Source organism: Ascaphus truei, chromosome 11, assembly GCF_040206685.1.
Source record: "Ascaphus truei isolate aAscTru1 chromosome 11, aAscTru1.hap1, whole genome shotgun sequence".
Taxonomy (NCBI): domain Eukaryota; kingdom Metazoa; phylum Chordata; class Amphibia; order Anura; family Ascaphidae; genus Ascaphus; species Ascaphus truei.
The window spans coordinates 28,667,807-28,689,960 of record NC_134493.1 but is presented as its reverse complement, the minus strand read 5'-3'; the positions used below and the strand labels follow the sequence as shown (position 1 = coordinate 28,689,960).

The 22,154-nt window shown below is 49.5% G+C and overlaps 1 protein-coding gene across 4 annotated transcripts in view; it reads right to left on the bottom strand.

The window, feature by feature from the left end:
• Window positions 1-1,971: 1,971 nt before the first annotated feature.
• RSPH10B (radial spoke head 10 homolog B) overlaps window positions 1,972-22,154 on the bottom strand; it is a 50,353-nt gene continuing 30,170 nt past the window's right edge. For 3 of the 4 annotated variants that reach the window (XM_075565449.1, XM_075565450.1, XM_075565452.1), the window contains 4 exons: window positions 21,397-21,579; window positions 20,484-20,586; window positions 2,355-2,532; window positions 1,972-2,258 (listed from right to left, as the gene is read on the bottom strand). In XM_075565449.1, coding sequence (XP_075421564.1) covers window positions 2,036-2,258; window positions 2,355-2,532; window positions 20,484-20,586; window positions 21,397-21,579 — 687 coding nt within the window. In that variant the 3' untranslated portion in view covers window positions 1,972-2,035. The remainder of the gene's footprint in view (window positions 2,259-2,354; window positions 2,533-20,483; window positions 20,587-21,396; window positions 21,580-22,154) is intronic. The other variant, XM_075565451.1, reaches the window with a different exon arrangement.

The window sequence follows — 22,154 nt, the reverse complement described above, 5'->3', positions numbered from 1 at the left end:
CCACATTTGTGGGCCTCCACATGTTCAATTGCAATAATTTTAAAGTTATCAATACCACCATGGGGTATTCTACAAAATGTTTGGAGACTGGATGTTTTAGATCTTTATTTCTAATGAATCTCACGTGTTCCATCATGCGCTGTTTTAGGGGCCTGATAGTGCGACCTACATAACCTTTGTTGCATTTACACCAAATGTAATAAATTACAAATCTTGCATGCCCCACATTTGTAAAAGCCTTTTGTTGTTTTTAATATTGAAATGGCTTTTGATGAAAACAAGCTGGTGGAGAGATGATTGGCTAATGTCTTTGCTTTCTTGAAGACTATCTTTGGACCTTTTTCAACGAAGGGAAGAAGGTCAGAGTCTAGACTCAACACATCCCAACGTTTATGATGTCTTTCATTTGTTGGGCCTGATTACTAAATCTGGTCACAAAGTAGGGTGTTGTACCCTCTTCTTTATAATCAATTCCACCGGTCATCTTCTTAATTTTCCCTGATTTACTACCACAGGAAGCAATGAGATCATTGCGTTTTATACCTAATGAATGTTTATAAGCATTATTTATGGTAACTTCATCATGCCCCCTCTCTTTAAATCTTTATTTTAAATCTTTGGAGTGATGTCTGAATGTCTTGTCTGTAGAACAAAGCCTCCTTAACCTAAGGAATTGACCCTTAGCTATACCTTTTATCAAGGATTTGGGATGACTGCTGTCTGACCTAAGAAAAGTGTTACGTGAATTGATTTTCCTGTAAACCTCCATTTGGATGGTACAGGAAAGATCAATATATAAATGTATGTCTAGATAATTAATTTGAGTTTCGTGACTATCAAAGGTGAATTTTAAATTGTAATTATTATTGTTCAATATATCGATGAATGGAACCAATGTGTCATTACCCCCATCCCAAATCAGGATGAGGTCATCGATATATCTTTTATAAAAGATTGTGACTACGAAGTGAATTATTAGTGCCATAAATGTGCGTGCTCTCCCAAAAACCCATAAATAAATTTACATACGATGGGGCAAAAGAAGTCCCCATTGCAGTACCCCGTGCCTGAAGAAAAAAATGTGTGTCAAACATAAAATAATTGTGTGTTAATAAAAACATAATTGAATCTAATAAAAATATATTTTGTGCTCCAGAATAATTTGATTTGTGTAAATAATGGACTTCTTTTGCCCCGACGTATGCAAATGTATTTATGGGTTTTTGGGAGAGCACACACATTTATGGCACTAATAATTCACTTCGTTATCACAATCTTTTATAAAAGATATATCGATGACCTCATCCTGACTTTAATCAAGAGAGAGATGTTTTGGGTGTTCTCTTTGGACACTCTGGTCCCAGCCGGTATCAATGTTGACTGGGAACTTCAACATTTTTTACATTAACTATTTTTACATTAACTTATATGCTTATATATATGTTGTGGTTATTTTGGGGGTTTAATATGAGCTTGTAGGTGTCCTGAATGTTTTTAATTTATATATAAACAGCAAAGGTGAACTTGCATAGTAGTGTGGGAAATATTGTACGGAAGCTGTAAGATCTGGGCCTTGTAAATGGCATTATTCTTGCAGCTATAGATGCAATCCTTTCTGTGCTCATCCTAACTGCTGCTCTGTTTCAGGATAAGTTGTACTGGTATGATTGAAGCCAATCTGGACTGTCATCCTCAGAGACCCCAATGAGCAAACACTTGGCATTAGCATTGGGGGCACATGTCAAAGTTCATGCTGTGTCCCCCGTTTTGGAGGCAAGACCACCGTAACCCTGCAGTGATCTTTAACATCTTTGCTACTACAGGGGATCTGCAAAGTTGTGCCTTACAATGCCTTGCAGATATATCTGGAAGCAAAGGGGTTACGTGACCTTTCCTTGTCATCGCTCCTTGCTAAACTTTGTGTGTGCCCTGATCACGCACCGCATACTTTGAGAAAGAAACACTACAACATGATAGCTTCTTTTTTTAATTTACAGAACAGGCATTTATGTTTTAATAAACAGGTCTATTTGCATTAAACCACTTTTTCTTTTCTCTTTCTCCCGGCTGCTGTAGCTGCCTTCGTGCTGCTTGGTGGTGGGGGAGTCGGAGGGTCTTCCTTGGAAATAGTTGGGATCTGAGCAGTTTTCTTGTCTTCTGTTGGCTCTACCTGTACCAGTTCCATCACCGTTATGGTTTTTTCTGCTTCCATCTGTTCCAGTCGTTTGACTTCCTCCGCTTTCCTTAATGCTTTGAGCCTAAAGACACATAGGTTTTATGTAACGTATCTAAGAAAATAAAATTATCACTCATTTTTACAAGGGGGTTTATTTTTTAAGGTCCAAAAATGATACCTATCTTCCTCGTCTTTGATCTTCAGTAACTGGGTCAGTACTGCCTGCTTTGTTCTGTTCTTCAGTATTTCCTCTTTCAGTCGCTCTGCATACTCATGTGAAGGAAAGAACTGTTTCCACAGAAATATATCAATTTGATCGATCCATTTATTTGTTTTTACTTCCTGCTCCAGATTCTCTGAAACAAAATGAGAGGTGATGATTGGTAGGCAACAGGCAGCTTGGGGGCTCCACCTGTGGACCATAACAGCTGGCTTCCCCAGAAGCCCTCTCTACCCAGGGCAGGGAGTGGAGATGTTGCTGCACATCACAGTTTCTTCCCACTCGCTAATAACAATGCACTGATTATGTACTGCCCCACTCCTCTCCTGCACTGATACAGTACTGCCCACTCCTCTCCTGCACTGATACAGTACTGCACACTCCTCTCCTGCACTGATACAGTACTGCCCCACTCCTCTCCTGCACTGATACAGTACTGCCCCACTCCTCTCCTGCACTGATACAGTACTGCCCACTCCTCTCCTGCACTGATACAGTACTGCCCACTCCTATCCTGCACTGATACAGTACTGCCCCACTCCTCTCCTGCACTGATACAGTACTGCCCCACTCCTCTCCTGCATTGATACAGTACTGCCCACTCCTCTCCTGCACTGATACAGTACTGCCCCACTCCTCTCCTGCACTGATACAGTACTGCCCACTCCTCTCCTGCACTGATACAGTACTGCCCACTCCTCTCCTGCACTGATACAGTACTGCCCACTCCTCTCCTGCACTGATACAGTACTGCCCACTCCTCTCCTGCACTGATACAGTACTGCCCACTCCTCTCCTGCGCTGATACAGTACTGCCCACTCCTCTCCTGCACTGATACAGTACTGCCCACTCCTCTCCTGCACTGATACAGTACTGCCCACTCCTCTCCTGCACTGATACAGTACTGCCCACTCCTCTCCTGCACTGATACAGTACTGCCCACTCCTCTCCTGCACTGATACAGTACTGCCCACTCCTCTCCTGCACTGATACAGTACTGCCCACTCCTCTCCTGCACTGATACAGTACTGCCCACTCCTCTCCTCCGCTGATACAGTACTACACACTCCTCTCCTGCACTGATACAGTACTGCCCACTCCTCTCCTGCACTGATTATGTACTGCCCACTCCTCTCCTGCACTGATACAGTACTGCCCACTCCTCTCCTGCACTGATACAGTACTACCCACTCCTCTCCTGCACTGATACAGTACTGCCCCACTCCTCTCCTGCACTGATACAGTACTGCCCCACTCCTCTCCTGCACTGATACAGTACTGCCCACTCCTCTCCTGCACTGATACAGTACTGCCCACTCCTCTCCTGCACTGATTATGTACTGCCCACTCCTCTCCAGCGCTGATACAGTACTGCCCACTCCTCTCCTGCACTGATTATGTACTGCCCACTCCTCTCCTGCACTTATACAGTACTGCCCACTCCTCTCCTGCACTGATAAAGTACTGCCAACTCCTCTCCTGCACTGATAAAGTACTGCCAACTCCTCTCCTGCACTGATACAGTACTGCCCACTCCTCTCCTGCACTGATACAGTACTGCCCACTCCTCTCCTGCACTGATACAGTACTGCCCACTCCTCTCCTGCACTGATACAGTACTGCACACTCCTCTCCTGCACTGATACAGTACTGCCCACTCCTCTCCTGCGCTGATACAGTACTGCCCGCTCCTCTCCTGCACTGATACAGTACTGCCCACTCCTCTCCTGCACTGATACAGTACTGCCCACTCCTCTCCTGCGCTGATACAGTACTGCCCACTCCTCTCCTGCACTGATACAGTACTGCCCACTCCTCTCCTGCGCTGATACAGTACTGCCCACTCCTCTCCTGCGCTGATACAGTACTGCCCACTCCTCTCCTGCACTGATACAGTACTGCCCACTCCTCTCCTGCGCTGATACAGTACTGCCCGCTCCTCTCCTGCACTGATACAGTACTGCCCACTCCTCTCCTGCGCTGATACAGTACTGCCCGCTCCTCTCCTGCACTGATACAGTACTGCCCACTCCTCTCCTGCGCTGATAAATACAGTACTGCCCCACTCCTCTCCTGCACTGATAAATACAGTACTGCCCGCTCCTCTCCTGCGCCAATAAATACAGTACTGCCCGCTCCTCTCCTGCGCTGATACATACAGTACTGCCCGCTCCTCTCCTGCACTGATACAGTACTGCCCACTCCTCTCCTGCGCTGATACAGTACTGCCCACTCCTCTCCTGCACTGATACAGTACTGCCCACTCCTCTCCTGCGCTGATACAGTACTGCCCGCTCCTCTCCTGCACTGATACAGTACTGCCCACTCCTCTCCTGCGCTGATACAGTACTGCCCGCTCCTCTCCTGCACTGATACAGTACTGCCCACTCCTCTCCTGCGCTGATAAATACAGTACTGCCCCACTCCTCTCCTGCACTGATAAATACAGTACTGCCCGCTCCTCTCCTGCGCCAATAAATACAGTACTGCCCGCTCCTCTCCTGCGCTGATACATACAGTACTGCCCGCTCCTCTCCTGCACTGATACAGTACTGCCCACTCCTCTCCTGCGCTGATACAGTACTGCCCACTCCTCTCCTGCACTGATACAGTACTGCCCACTCCTCTCCTGCGCTGATAAATACAGTACTGCCCCACTCCTCTCCTGCACTGATAAATACAGTACTGCCCGCTCCTCTCCTGCGCCAATAAATACAGTACTGCCCGCTCCTCTCCTGCGCTGATAAATACAGTACTGCCCACTCCTCTCCTGCGCTGATAAATACAGTACTGCCCACTCCTCTCCTCCGCTGATAAATACAGTACTGCCCGCTCCTCTCCTGCGCTGATACAGTACTGCCCACTCCTCTCCTGCACTGATACAGTACTGCCCACTCCTCTCCTGCACTGATACAGTACTGCTCACTCCTCTCCTGCACTGATACAGTACTGCCCACTCCTCTCCTGCGCTGATACAGTACTGCTCACTCCTCTCCTGCACTGATACAGTACTGCCCACTCCTCTCCTGCGCTGATAAATACAGTACTGCCCGCTCCTCTCCTGCGCTAATAAATACAGTACTGCCCCCTCCTCTCCTGCTCTGATAAATACAGTACTACCCGCTCCTCTCCTGTGCCAATAAATAAAATACTGCCCGCTCCTCTCCTGCGCCAATAAATACAGTACTGCCCGCTCCTCTCCTGCGCTGATAAATACAGTACTGCCCGCTCCTCTCCTGTGCTGATAAATACAGTACTGCCCGCTCCTCTCCTGCGCTAATAAATACAGTACTGCCCGCTCCTCTCCTGCTCTGATAAATACAGTACTACCCACTCCTCTCCTGCGCCAATAAATAAAATACTGCCCGCTCCTCTCCTGCGCCAATAAATACAGTACTGCCCGCTCCTCTCCTGCGCTGATAAATACAGTACTGCCCGCTCCTCTCCTGTGCTGATAAATACAGTACTGCCCGCTCCTCTCCTGTGCTGATAAATACAGTACTGCCCGCTCCTCTCCTCTCCTGTGCTGATAAATACAGTACTGCCCGCTCCTCTCCTGCGCCAATAAATACAGTACTGCCCGCTCCTCTCCTGCGCTGATAAATACAGTACTGCCCGCTCCTCTCCTGCGCTGATAAATACTGTACTGCCCGCTCCTCTCCTGCGCTGATAAATACAGTACTGCCCGCTCCTCTCCTGCGCTGATAAATACAGTACTGCCCGCTCCTCTCCTGCGCTGATACATACAGTACTGCCCGCTCTTCTCCTGCGCTTATACATACAGTACTGCCCGCTCCTCTCCTGCGCTGATACATACAGTACTGCCCGCTCCTCTCCTGCGCTGATACATACAGTACTGCCCGCTCCTCTCCTGCGCTTATACGTACAGTACTGCCCGCTCCTCTCCTGCGCCAATAAATACAGTACTGCCCGCTCCTCTCCTGCGCTGATAAATACAGTACTGCCCGCTCCTCTCCTGCGAAAATAAATACAGTATTGCCCGCTCCTCTCCTGCGCTAATAAATACAGAACTGACCGCTCCTATCCTGCGCTAATAAATACAGTACTGCCTGCTCCTCTCCTGTGCTGATAAATACATTACTGCCCGCTTCTCTCCTGCGCCAATAAATACATTACTGCCCGCTTCTCTCCTGCGCCAATAAATACAGTACTGCCCGCTCCTCCCCTGCGCTGATAAATACAGTACTGCCTGCTCCTCTCCTGCGCTAATAAATACAGTACTGCCCGCTCCTCTCCTGCGCTGATAAATACAGTACTGCCCGCTCCTCTACTGCGCCAATAAATACAGTACTGCCCGCTCCTCTCCTGCGCCAATAAATACAATACTGCCCGCTCCTCTCCTGCGCCAATAAATACAATACTGCCCGCTCCTCTCCTGCGCTGATAAATACAGTACTGCCCGCTCCTCTCCTGCGAAAATAAATACAGTATTGCCCGCTCCTCTCCTGCGCTAATAAATACAGAACTGACCGCTCCTATCCTGCGCTAATAAATACAGTACTGCCTGCTCCTCTCCTGTGCTGATAAATACATTACTGCCCGCTTCTCTCCTGCGCCAATAAATACATTACTGCCCGCTTCTCTCCTGCGCCAATAAATACAGTACTGCCCGCTCCTCCCCTGCGCTGATAAATACAGTACTGCCTGCTCCTCTCCTGCGCTAATAAATACAGTACTGCCCGCTCCTCTCCTGCGCTGATAAATACAGTACTGCCCGCTCCTCTCCTGCGCCAATAAATACAGTACTGCCCGCTCCTCTCCTGCGCCAATAAATACAATACTGCCCGCTCCTCTCCTGCGCCAATAAATACAATACTGCCCGCTCCTCTCCTGCACCAATAAATACAGTACTGCCCGCTCCTCTCCTGCGCCAATAAATACAGTACTGCCCGCTCCTCTCCTGCGCCAATAAATACAATACTGCCCGCTCCTCTCCTGCACCAATAAATACAGTACTGCCCGCTCCCCTCCTGCGCTGATAAATACAGTACTGCCCGCTCCTCTCCTGCGCTGATGAATACAGTACTGCCCGCTTCTCTCCTGCGCTGATACATACAGTACTGCCCGCTCCTCTCCTGCACTGATAAATACAGTACTGCCCGCTCCTCTCCTGCGCTGATAAATACTGTACTGCCCGCTCCTCTCCTGCACTGATAAATACAGTACTGCCCGCTCCTCTCCTGTGCAGATAAATACAGTACTGCCCGCTCCTCTCCTGTGCAGATAAATACAGTACTGCCCGCTCCTCTCCTGCGCTGATACATACAGTACTGCCCGCTCCTCTCCTGCGCTGATAAATACAGTAATGCCCGCTCCTCTCCTGTGCTGATAAATACAGTACTGCCCGCTCCTCTCCTGCACTGATAAATACAGTACTGCCCGCTCCTCTCCTGCGCTGATACATACAGTACTGCCCGCTCCTCTCCTGCGCTGATACAGTACTGCCCGCTCCTCTCCTGTGCTGATACATACAGTACTGCCCGGTCCTCTCCTGCGCTGATAAATACAGTACTGCCCGCTCCTCTCCTGTGCTGATAAATACAGTACTGCTCGCTCCTCTCCTGCGCTGATAAATACAGTATTGCCCGCTCCTCTCCTGCGCTGATAAATACAGTACTGCCCGCTCCTCTCCTGCGCTGATAAATACAGTACTGCCCGCTCCTCTCCTGCGCTGATAAATACAGTACTGCCCGCTCCTCTCCTGCGCTGATAAATACAGTACTGCCCGCTCCTCTCCTGCGCTGATAAATACAGTACTGCCCGCTCCTCTCCTGCGCTGATAAATACAGTACTGCCCGCTCCTCTCCTGTGCTGATAAATACAGTACTGCCCGCTCCTCTCCTGCGCTGATAAATACAGTACTGCCCGCTCCTCTCCTGCGCTGATAAATACAGTACTGCCCGCTCCTCTCCTGTGCTGATAAATACAGTACTGTCCGCTCCTCTCCTGTGCTGATAAATACAGTATTGCCCGCTCCTCTCCTGTGCTGATACATACAGTACTGCCCGCTCCTCTCCTGTGCTGATAAATACAGTATTGCCCGCTCCTCTCCTGTGCTGATACATACAGTACTGCCCGCTCCTCTCCTGTGCTGATAAATACAGTACTGTCCGCTCCTCTCCTGTGCTGATAAATACAGTATTGCCCGCTCCTCTCCTGTGCTGATACATACAGTACTGCCCGCTCCTCTCCTGTGCTGATAAATACAGTATTGCCCGCTCCTCTCCTGTGCTGATACATACAGTACTGCCCGCTCCTCTCCTGTGCTGATAAATACAGTACTGCCCGCTCCTCCCCTGCGCTGATAAATACAGTACTGCCTGCTCCTCTCCTGCGCTAATAAATACAGTACTGCCCGCTCCTCTCCTGCGCTGATAAATACAGTACTGCCCGCTCCTCTCCTGCGCCAATAAATACAGTACTGCCCGCTCCTCTCCTGCGCCAATAAATACAATACTGCCCGCTCCTCTCCTGCGCCAATAAATACAATACTGCCCGCTCCTCTCCTGCACCAATAAATACAGTACTGCCCGCTCCTCTCCTGCGCCAATAAATACAGTACTGCCCGCTCCTCTCCTGCGCCAATAAATACAATACTGCCCGCTCCTCTCCTGCACCAATAAATACAGTACTGCCCGCTCCCCTCCTGCGCTGATAAATACAGTACTGCCTGCTCCTCTCCTGCGCTGATAAATACAGTACTGCCTGCTCCTCTCCTGCGTTGATAAATACAGTACTGCCTGCTCCTCTCCTGCGCCAATAAATACAGTACTGCCGCTCCTCTCCTGCGCTGATAAATACAGTACTGCCCGCTCCTCTCCTGCGCTGATGAATACAGTACTGCCCGCTTCTCTCCTGCGCTGATACATACAGTACTGCCCGCTCCTCTCCTGCACTGATAAATACAGTACTGCCCGCTCCTCTCCTGCGCTGATAAATACTGTACTGCCCGCTCCTCTCCTGCACTGATAAATACAGTACTGCCCGCTCCTCTCCTGTGCAGATAAATACAGTACTGCCCGCTCCTCTCCTGCGCTGATACATACAGTACTGCCCGCTCCTCTCCTGCGCTGATAAATACAGTAATGCCCGCTCCTCTCCTGTGCTGATAAATACAGTACTGCCCGCTCCTCTCCTGCACTGATAAATACAGTACTGCCCGCTCCTCTCCTGCGCTGATACATACAGTACTGCCCGCTCCTCTCCTGCGCTGATACAGTACTGCCCGCTCCTCTCCTGTGCTGATACATACAGTACTGCCCGGTCCTCTCCTGCGCTGATAAATACAGTACTGCCCGCTCCTCTCCTGTGCTGATAAATACAGTACTGCTCGCTACTCTCCTGCGCTGATAAATACAGTATTGCCCGCTCCTCTCCTGCGCTGATAAATACAGTACTGCCCGCTCCTCTCCTGCGCTGATAAATACAGTACTGCCCGCTCCTCTCCTGCGCTGATAAATACAGTACTGCCCGCTCCTCTCCTGCGCTGATAAATACAGTACTGCCCGCTCCTCTCCTGCGCTGATAAATACAGTACTGCCCGCTCCTCTCCTGCGCTGATAAATACAGTACTGCCCGCTCCTCTCCTGTGCTGATAAATACAGTACTGCCCGCTCCTCTCCTGCGCTGATAAATACAGTACTGCCCGCTCCTCTCCTGCGCTGATAAATACAGTACTGCCCGCTCCTCTCCTGTGCTGATAAATACAGTACTGTCCGCTCCTCTCCTGTGCTGATAAATACAGTATTGCCCGCTCCTCTCCTGTGCTGATACATACAGTACTGCCCGCTCCTCTCCTGTGCTGATAAATACAGTATTGCCCGCTCCTCTCCTGTGCTGATACATACAGTACTGCCCGCTCCTCTCCTGTGCTGATAAATACAGTACTGTCCGCTCCTCTCCTGTGCTGATAAATACAGTATTGCCCGCTCCTCTCCTGTGCTGATACATACAGTACTGCCCGCTCCTCTCCTGTGCTGATAAATACAGTATTGCCCGCTCCTCTCCTGTGCTGATACATACAGTACTGCCCGCTCCTCTCCTGTGCTGATAAATACAGTATTGCCCGCTCCTCTCCTGTGCTGATACATACAGTACTGCCCGCTCCTCTCCTGTGCTGATACATACAGTACTGCCCGCTCCTCTCCTGTGCTGATAAATACAGTACTGCCCGCTCCTCTCCTGCGCTGATAAATACAGTACTGCCCGCTCCTCTCCTGCGCTGATAAATACAGTACTGTCCGCTCCTCTCCTGTGCTGATAAATACAGTATTGCCCGCTCCTCTCCTGCGCTGATAAATACAGTACTGCCCGCTCCTCTCCTGTGCTGATAAATACAGTATTGCCCGCTCCTCTCCTGTGCTGATAAATACAGTACTGCCTGCTCCTCTCCTGCGCTGATAAATACAGTACTGCCCGCTCCTCTCCTGTGCTGATAAATACAGTATTGCCCGCTCCTCTCCTGTGCTGATACATACAGTACTGCCCGCTCCTCTCCTGTGCTGATAAATACAGTACTGCCCGCTCCTCTCCTGCGCTGATAAATACAGTACTGCCCGCTCCTCTCCTGCGCTGATACATACAGTACTGCCCGCTCCTCTCCTGCGCTGATAAATACAGTACTGCCCGCTCCTCTCCTGTGCTGATAAATACAGTACTGCCCGCTCCTCTCCTGTGCTGATACATACAGTACTGCCCGCTCCTCTCCTGTGCTGATAAATACAGTATTGCCCGCTCCTCTCCTGTGCTGATACATACAGTACTGCCCGGTCCTCTTCTTAGCTGATAAATACAGTACTGCCCGCTCCTTTCCTGTGCTGATAAATACAGTACTGCCCGCTCCTCTCCTGCGCCAATAAATACAGTACTGCCCGCTCCTCTCCTGCACTGATAAATACAGTACTGCCCGCTCCTCTCCTGTGCTGATAAATACAGTACTGCCCGCTCCTCTCCTGTGCTGATAAATACAGTACTGCCCGCTCCTCTCCTGCGCCAATAAATACAGTACTGCCCGCTCCTCTCCTGCACTGATAAATACAGTACTGCCCGCTTCTCTCCTGTGCTGATAAATACAGTACTGCCCGCTCCTCTCCTGCGCTGATAAATACAGTACTGCCCGCTCCCCTCCTGCGCTGATAAATACAGTACTGCCCGCTCCTCTCCTGCGCTGATAAATACAGTTCTGCCCGCTCCTCTCCTGTGCTGATAAATACAGTACTGCCCGCTCCTCTCCTGCGCTGATAAATACAGTACTGCCCGCTCCTCTCCTGTGCTGATAAATACAGTACTGCCCGCTCCTCTCCTGTGCTGATAAATACAGTACTGCCCGCTCCTCTCCTGCGCTGATAAATACAGTACTGCCCGCTCCTCTCCTGCGCTGATAAATACAGTACTGCCCGCTCCTCTCCTGCGCTGATAAATACAGTACTGCCCGCTCCTCTCCTGTGCTGATAAATACAGTACTGCCCGCTCCTCTCCTGCGCTGATAAATACAGTATTGCCCGCTCCTCTCCTGCGCTGATAAATACAGTATTGCCCGCTCCTCTCCTGCGCTGATAAATACAGTACTGCCCGCTCCTCTCCTGTGCTGATAAATACAGTACTGCCCGCTCCTCTCCTGCGCTGATAAATACAGTACTGCCCGCTCCTCTCCTGTGCTGATAAATACAGTACTGCCTGCTCCTCTCCGGCGCTGATAAATACTGTACTGCCCGCTCCTCTCCTGCACTGATAAATACAGTACTGCCCGCTCCTCTCCTGTGCAGATAAATACAGTACTGCCCGCTCCTCTCCTGCGCTGATACATACAGTACTGCCCGCTCCTCTCCTGCGCTGATAAATACAGTAATGCCCGCTCCTCTCCTGTGCTGATAAATACAGTACTGCCCGCTCCTCTCCTGCACTGATAAATACAGTACTGCCCGCTCCTCTCCTGCGCTGATACATACAGTACTGCCCGCTCCTCTCCTGCGCTGATACAGTACTGCCCGCTCCTCTCCTGTGCTGATACATACAGTACTGCCCGGTCCTCTCCTGCGCTGATAAATACAGTACTGCCCGCTCCTCTCCTGTGCTGATAAATACAGTACTGCTCGCTACTCTCCTGCGCTGATAAATACAGTATTGCCCGCTCCTCTCCTGCGCTGATAAATACAGTACTGCCCGCTCCTCTCCTGCGCTGATAAATACAGTACTGCCCGCTCCTCTCCTGCGCTGATAAATACAGTACTGCCCGCTCCTCTCCTGCGCTGATAAATACAGTACTGCCCGCTCCTCTCCTGCGCTGATAAATACAGTACTGCCCGCTCCTCTCCTGCGCTGATAAATACAGTACTGCCCGCTCCTCTCCTGTGCTGATAAATACAGTACTGCCCGCTCCTCTCCTGCGCTGATAAATACAGTACTGCCCGCTCCTCTCCTGCGCTGATAAATACAGTACTGCCCGCTCCTCTCCTGTGCTGATAAATACAGTACTGTCCGCTCCTCTCCTGTGCTGATAAATACAGTATTGCCCGCTCCTCTCCTGTGCTGATACATACAGTACTGCCCGCTCCTCTCCTGTGCTGATAAATACAGTATTGCCCGCTCCTCTCCTGTGCTGATACATACAGTACTGCCCGCTCCTCTCCTGTGCTGATAAATACAGTACTGTCCGCTCCTCTCCTGTGCTGATAAATACAGTATTGCCCGCTCCTCTCCTGTGCTGATACATACAGTACTGCCCGCTCCTCTCCTGTGCTGATAAATACAGTATTGCCCGCTCCTCTCCTGTGCTGATACATACAGTACTGCCCGCTCCTCTCCTGTGCTGATAAATACAGTATTGCCCGCTCCTCTCCTGTGCTGATACATACAGTACTGCCCGCTCCTCTCCTGTGCTGATACATACAGTACTGCCCGCTCCTCTCCTGTGCTGATAAATACAGTACTGCCCGCTCCTCTCCTGCGCTGATAAATACAGTACTGCCCGCTCCTCTCCTGCGCTGATAAATACAGTACTGTCCGCTCCTCTCCTGTGCTGATAAATACAGTATTGCCCGCTCCTCTCCTGCGCTGATAAATACAGTACTGCCCGCTCCTCTCCTGTGCTGATAAATACAGTATTGCCCGCTCCTCTCCTGTGCTGATAAATACAGTACTGCCTGCTCCTCTCCTGCGCTGATAAATACAGTACTGCCCGCTCCTCTCCTGTGCTGATAAATACAGTATTGCCCGCTCCTCTCCTGTGCTGATACATACAGTACTGCCCGCTCCTCTCCTGTGCTGATAAATACAGTACTGCCCGCTCCTCTCCTGCGCTGATAAATACAGTACTGCCCGCTCCTCTCCTGCGCTGATACATACAGTACTGCCCGCTCCTCTCCTGCGCTGATAAATACAGTACTGCCCGCTCCTCTCCTGTGCTGATAAATACAGTACTGCCCGCTCCTCTCCTGTGCTGATACATACAGTACTGCCCGCTCCTCTCCTGTGCTGATAAATACAGTATTGCCCGCTCCTCTCCTGTGCTGATACATACAGTACTGCCCGCTCCTCTTCTTAGCTGATAAATACAGTACTGCCCGCTCCTTTCCTGTGCTGATAAATACAGTACTGCCCGCTCCTCTCCTGCGCCAATAAATACAGTACTGCCCGCTCCTCTCCTGCACTGATAAATACAGTACTGCCCGCTCCTCTCCTGTGCTGATAAATACAGTACTGCCCGCTCCTCTCCTGTGCTGATAAATACAGTACTGCCCGCTCCTCTCCTGCGCCAATAAATACAGTACTGCCCGCTCCTCTCCTGCACTGATAAATACAGTACTGCCCGCTTCTCTCCTGTGCTGATAAATACAGTACTGCCCGCTCCTCTCCTGCGCTGATAAATACAGTACTGCCCGCTCCCCTCCTGCGCTGATAAATACAGTACTGCCCGCTCCTCTCCTGCGCTGATAAATACAGTTCTGCCCGCTCCTCTCCTGTGCTGATAAATACAGTACTGCCCGCTCCTCTCCTGCGCTGATAAATACAGTACTGCCCGCTCCTCTCCTGTGCTGATAAATACAGTACTGCCCGCTCCTCTCCTGTGCTGATAAATACAGTACTGCCCGCTCCTCTCCTGCGCTGATAAATACAGTACTGCCCGCTCCTCTCCTGCGCTGATAAATACAGTACTGCCCGCTCCTCTCCTGCGCTGATAAATACAGTACTGCCCGCTCCTCTCCTGTGCTGATAAATACAGTACTGCCCGCTCCTCTCCTGCGCTGATAAATACAGTATTGCCCGCTCCTCTCCTGCGCTGATAAATACAGTATTGCCCGCTCCTCTCCTGCGCTGATAAATACAGTACTGCCCGCTCCTCTCCTGTGCTGATAAATACAGTACTGCCCGCTCCTCTCCTGCGCTGATAAATACAGTACTGCCCGCTCCTCTCCTGTGCTGATAAATACAGTACTGCCTGCTCCTCTCCGGCGCTGATAAATACAGTACTGCCCGCTCCTCTCCTGTGCTGATACATACAGTACTGCCCGCTCCTCTCCTGCGCTGATAATACAGTACTGCCCCGCTCCTCTCCTGCGCTGATACAGTACTGCCCGCTCCTCTCCTGCGCTGATAAATACAGTACTGCCCGCTCCTCTCCTGCGCTGATAAATACAGTACTGCCCGCTCCTCTCCTGCACTGATAAATACAGTACTGCCCGCTCCTCTCCTGCACTAATACAGTACTGCCCGCTCCTCTCCTGCACTGATAAATACAGTACTGCCCGCTCCTCTCCTGAGCTAATAAATACAGTACTGTCCGCTCCTCTCCTGCGCTGATAAATACTGTACTGCCCGCTCCTCTCCTGCGCTGATAAATACAGTACTGCCCGCTCCTCTCCTGAGCTAATAAATACAGTACTGTCCGCTCCTCTCCTGCGCTGATAAATACAGTACTGCCCACTCCTCTCCTGCACTGATAAATACAGTACTGCCCGCTCCTCTCCTGCGCTGATAAATACAGTACTGCCCGCTCCTCTCCTGTGCTGATAAATACAGTACTGCCCGTTCCTTTCCTGTGCTGATAAATTCAGTCCTGCCCGCTCCCCTCCTGCGCCAAAAAATACAGTACTGCCCGCTCCTCTCCTGCACTGATAAATACAGTACTGCACGCTCCTCTCCTGCACTAATACAGTACTGCCCGCTCCTCTCCTGCGCTGATAAATACAGTACTGCCCGCTCCTTTCCTGTGCTGATAAATACAGTACTGCCCGCTCCTCTCCTGTGCTGATAAATACAGTACTGTCTGCTCCTCTCCTGCACTGATATATACAGTACTGCCCGCTCCTCTCCTGTGCTGATAAATACAGTACTGCCCGCTCCTCTCCTGCGCCAATAAATACAGTACTGCCCACTCCTCTCCTGCGCCAATAAATACAGTACTGCCCGCTCCTCTCCTGTGCTGATAAATACAGTACTGTCTGCTCCTCTCCTGCACTGATATATACAGTACTGCCCGCTCCTCTCCTGTGCTGATAAATACAGTACTGCCCGCTCCTCTCCTGCGCTGATAAATACAGTACTGCCCGCTCCTCTCCTGTGCTGATAAATACAGTACTGCCCGCTCCTCTCCTTTGCTGATAAATACAGTACTGCCTGTTCCTCTCCTGCGCTGATAAATACAGTACTGCCCGCTCCTCTCCTGTGCTGATAAATACAGTACTGCCTGCTCCTCTCCTGCGCTGATAAATACAGTAATGCCCGCTCCTCTCCTGTGCTGATAAATACAGTACTGCCCGCTCCTCTCCTGTGCTGATAAATACAGTACTGCCCGCTTCTGTCCTACACTGATAAATACAGTACTGCCTGCTCCACTCCTGCGCTGATAAATACAGTAATGCCCGCTCCGCTCCTGCGCTGATAAATACAATACTGCCCGCTCCTCTCCTGTGCTGATAAATACAGTAATGCCCGCTCCTCTCCTGCGCTGATAAATACAATACTGCCCGCTCCTCTCCTGTGCTGATAAATACAGTACTGCCCGCTTCTGTCCTACACTGATAAATACAGTACTGCCCGCTCCTCTCCTGCGCTGATAAATACAGTAATGCCCGCTCCTCTCCTGCGCTGATAAATACAATACTGCCCGCTCCTCTCCTGTGCTGATAAATACAATACTGCCCGCTCCTCTCCTGTGCTGATAAATACAATACTGCCCGCTCCTCTCCTGTGCTGATAAATACAATACTGCCCGCTCCTCTCCTGCGCTGATAAATACAGTACTGCCCGCTCCTCTCCTGCGCTGATAAATACAGTACTGCCCGCTCCTCTCCTGTGCTGATAAATACAGTACTGCCCGCTCCTCTCCTGTGCTGATAAATACAGTACTGCCCGCTCCTCTCCTGCGCCAATAAATACAGTACTGCCCGCTCCTCTCCTGTGCTGATAAATACAGTACTGCCCGCTCCTCTCCTGCGCCAATAAATACAGTACTGCCCGCTCCTCTCCTGTGCTGATAAATACAGTACTGCCCGCTCCTCTCCTGTGCTGATAAATACAGTACTGCCCGCTCCTCTCCTGTGCTGATAAATACAGTACTGCCGCTCCTCTCCTGTGCTGATAAATACAGTACTGCCCGCTCCTCTCCTGTGCTGATAAATACAGTACTGCCCGCTCCTCTCCTGCGCCAATAAATACAGTACTGCCCACTCCTCTCCTGTGCTGATAAATACAGTACTGCCCGCTCCTCTCCTGTGCTGATAAATACAGTACTGTCCGCTCCTCTCCTGCGCTGATAAATACAGTACTGCCCGCTCCTCTCCTGCACTGATAAATTCAGTACTGCCCGCTCCTCTCCTGCGCTGATAAATACAGTACTGCCCGCTCCTCTCCTGCGCTGATAAATACAGTACTGCCCGCTCCTCTCCTGCGCTGATAAATACAGTACTGCCCGCTCCTCTCCTGTGCTGATACATACAGTACTGCCCGCTCCTCTCCTGTGCTGATACATACAGTACTGCCCGCTCCTCTCCTGCGCTGATAAATACAGTACTGCCCGCTCCTCTCCTGTGCTGATACATACAGTACTGCCCGCTCCTCTCCTGCGCTGATAAATACAGTACTGCCCGCTCCTCTCCTGTGCTGATAAATACAGTAATGCCCGCTCCTCTCCTGCGCTGATAAATACAATACTGCCCGCTCCTCTCCTGTGCTGATAAATACAGTACTGCCCGCTTCTGTCCTACACTGATAAATACAGTACTGCCCGCTCCTCTCCTGCGCTGATAAATACAGTACTGCCCGCTCCTCTCCTGCGCTGATAAATACAGTACTGCCCGCTCCTCTCCTGTGCTGATAAATACAATACTGCCCGCTCCTCTCCTGTGCTGATAAATACAATACTGCCCGCTCCTCTCCTGCGCTGATAAATACAGTACTGCCCGCTCCTCTCCGGCGCTGATAAATACAGTACTGCCCGCTCCTCTCCTGTGCTGATAAATACAGTACTGCCCGCTCCTCTCCTGTGCTGATAAATACAGTACTGCCCGCTCCTCTCCTGCGCCAATAAATACAGTACTGCCCGCTCCTCTCCTGTGCTGATAAATACAGTACTGCCCGCTCCTCTCCTGCGCCAATAAATACAGTACTGCCCGCTCCTCTCCTGTGCTGATAAATACAGTACTGCCCGCTCCTCTCCTGTGCTGATAAATACAGTACTGCCCGCTCCTCTCCTGTGCTGATAAATACAGTACTGCCGCTCCTCTCCTGTGCTGATAAATACAGTACTGCCCGCTCCTCTCCTGTGCTGATAAATACAGTACTGCCCGCTCCTCTCCTGCGCCAATAAATACAGTACTGCCCACTCCTCTCCTGTGCTGATAAATACAGTACTGCCCGCTCCTCTCCTGTGCTGATAAATACAGTACTGTCCGCTCCTCTCCTGCGCTGATAAATACAGTACTGCCCGCTCCTCTCCTGCACTGATAAATTCAGTACTGCCCGCTCCTCTCCTGCGCTGATAAATACAGTACTGCCCGCTCCTCTCCTGCGCTGATAAATACAGTACTGCCCGCTCCTCTCCTGCGCTGATAAATACAGTACTGCCCGCTCCTCTCCTGTGCTGATACATACAGTACTGCCCGCTCCTCTCCTGTGCTGATACATACAGTACTGCCCGCTCCTCTCCTGCGCTGATAAATACAGTACTGCCCGCTCCTCTCCTGTGCTGATACATACAGTACTGCCCGCTCCTCTCCTGCGCTGATAAATACAGTACTGCCCGCTAGACAAACCATTTCATTCAATATTTCAGATTTCGCAGAATGAGTCTCATACTGAGAAAAGACAGGAAATACATACAAGTTCATCTATATGCCTCACGTGGGTTTGCCAAACCTATTCCACTATCTTTAAATATAACTTATATGCATGGAAACACCAAATATCCAGAACGTATTGTCTGGCTGGTTTAAGATGATAAATTAAGGTTACCAGCAGTCCAGTATTGAACTGGAATGTCCTGTATTTCAACACTCTGTCCAGTAAAAAATGAGAGTTAATACTGGACATAGTGACCTGACCGGCTTATGTGGCCACGGGATTTCCCCAGCAAGGTAGAGAGCAGGGCTAATGCTAGGGGGCTGGGCAGCTTCCACCATCTTGATTGGCTAATGCAGCAGCCAATCAGTAGAAGGTGTCAGGAGCCTGAGTGTGGAGCCAAGAAGAGGCGGAAACAGCATGGAGCAAAGAGAGAGGTGTGTGTCTCTCGAGCGTGTGTGTGTGTGTTTCGAGCACGTCGCACCTTCCACCATTGTGTCCAGTATTTTTGGAGAAGCCGCCTGGCAACCCTACTGATAATACCTGCTAAGGAATGCAGCAGTGTTACAATAATGTAAACTCACATCAATGAGCAAACTCACCACAAAGAGAAGCAACATTGCACTCCATGTGTGTTCCAGTGCTATAAATGTTTAGGGGGGTCCATATCAAAATGGATGAGAAGTAAAAAGTGACACACTGCTAATTGGCATGTCATTACCCAGAATCCCTGGCTGCATTGGAAGCACTGTATGCTAAGAGATAATGGGGAGAGGCAGGGTTGCAGACCTGTCTGAGACATGTGAAGGTGCTCACACGTGGTATTTTTATTTACTGTATCAATGTTTAGAATGATAGGCTGACAGCAAAACACATAGTTGACTTAGACTGCCCTCTAGTGACCACAATAAGGCACTTACAGGTGAGCCAAACATTTTAAACCATACACATGCTCTGTATCTCTAACACATTTACGTTCCTATTCACCTGTCCGTTGATTTAACCTGACTGGAAGCCCACACCATAAATTAACCATGATTTTATCTTTCTGCATAGCAATTTCCTTAGTTATTTGAACATGAGCAAACAGTCTGCATAATGTACATGTAAGCATATATCAACTTTACCATAATTTTTTATTTTTAGGCATCAACTATTATACATGGTTTATCTCATAAAAAATAATTTGCTAAACATGGCGTAGTTTGTTTCCATGAAGCTTCCCCCAGTGTCAGAGCCCGGAGACCTCATTACATCATACTTAGGCCTCGGGCATGGTCAGCGCTTATGCGCTGACCCGTGCTGAGGCGCGCTGCTGCTCGGCACTGAGCCCCTGCAGCCGCAATGAGAGCGGCTTTAGCAGGGGCTCGCGCACGCTTCCGCACGCTTGGGGAAGCGTGTGTCTGACGGAGGTTTGAAATTTGACGCTCGCCGGAGCGCAGGGCCGGTCACGTAAGCGGTTCGCCGAATGAGGGGACGAACCAGCTCCGTGACGTCACTGGCCCGTCCCCCGACACGCCCACGGGCGTCGCGCTGTGTAAGGCCAGGGAAAGCACCGCTTTCCCTGAGCCTCAGCCCGGATCAAAGCACTGTGTCCCAGGCCTAAGGCTCTTCTTCTAATATCGTAGAAAGCGTCTCTTTTTGGACAACAATCCCCCTTGAAGTCAATGGTGATTTTCATCCAAAAACTGCCCGGACGTCCTCTTTAGACTAAAAAGAATTACCCCTGAAGAGTTTCTCTCAAAGATGATGTTGTGTCTTGTCAATTCTTACTAAATTACTATACTCACTTGTCAAAAGAAATGGTACCCGTGTAGCACGTCCTTTATTTATAGACCTGAAGGAATTTCTCAAGGACTGTCCTGGTAAGTATTCAGACCGGAGCTTCAGTTTCTAAAAACAAAAACAACTTGTATTATTCATGTGCTAAACGGAACTAAGAAAAACACCTTGTCCGGGGTTCGGTGAGGTAGATGGGGGCACCCCCATTCCCTAATTCACAGCTACAATGCTACAGTATATGTTATCCAGCCACGTGGAAGTGTTACTAGATCAAGATGGCCATTGTGTTTATCCTGACCACGGGCATTGATTTTTGGTGACTTTCGCGTTATTAAATGACCAACAAAACTGCACATAATGGTAAATGATTTGTATTCATGAACTTCCTCATAATGTAGCCACCTCAGTCGCGGTTACAATCTTCGAAGTGAAATTAGAACTAGGAAAGATGTTAAAAATAAATTGAATTCTGTGATAGTGTATGCACAAAAATATGATGGAAAATTCTGATTAACATCCTCTTGTGACAGATGGAAAAGGGGTTGCGGTTAGTTGGAAGGGATGATGCCCCTCCAGAATTTTAGGATTGGCTCATAAACTTGAATGGTACCAACCAGCTGGAAATGGAGAGAGTTTGAAGACTCATGGTGTCATTGATTCAGTTCCGCCATTTATTCTGCATGGCAAATCTATTACATCGACCAGGGTTATTCCTGATGTTGGTTATCTGTCCGATTTGTATATTGCTACATTGGTGCGAATTGTGATGTGTAATGACCACGTGTATTCAAAACTAAAACATGGATACAAGAAGTCCGTCCCTGCAGCTCAAACTCAATGCTTTACCAGAAATAAAAGAATATGGAGGTTGGACACGTGGGCTGGATCTAGGAGCAAAAGAAAACGTGGAATGGATGTTACCTCATGGGAGCACTGTTCTTCATGATGTTGAGTTAGATCTGGTGTGTTTGCAATGAATACTTCTCTGTGTGTTTGGCCCTCTTTATGTAATGCGTCAACGACTGACGACTGTTTTATCATCTCGTTGGTAACCCACAGAGAGGCACAGCCAAGCAGAGCCTCAAAGAACTCAAGAAATGTCAGCTACCAATAAAAAAAAGAAACACCATTAATATTCCAGCACAGAACAAATGTATTCATGTTAAACCCTCCTGCAACTTCTCCAACGTATCCCTGGCAATGGGATGGTCCACAAATATTCTTGTTGACCAGATAGAAAATCTACTTTGCAGTGCGGTGCCGTCTCTGGCAGCACGGGGGTTACGGCAGGATAACTTGCCAAGCTTTCTTAACAGGTATAACGTGTTTTTGAAGATCGTACAATGCGAGATGTGGCTACTTAACCTAGTGTCACATGACCAGAACTGCACAGATCCAGCTGCTGTATCGGACCTTGGGATGTGTGGATTAGTTGCAGGTTGTGATACCTTTAGATGATCCAACAATTCATAGTTGTACATGATTTTCCAGACCTCTGGTCTCTAGTTCTTCTTAGATAACTTCACAGGTTTCTTCTACAGATGCACCTTTATATTTACATAGAAATAGTTCCAAACACGTCTATAATACATCTACGAACAACGATCTTGTTGTTCATTTAAAAGTAAAGAACAGAGAAATCACATGATAAGTCACAGATCTTGGTACAGAAAGTACAT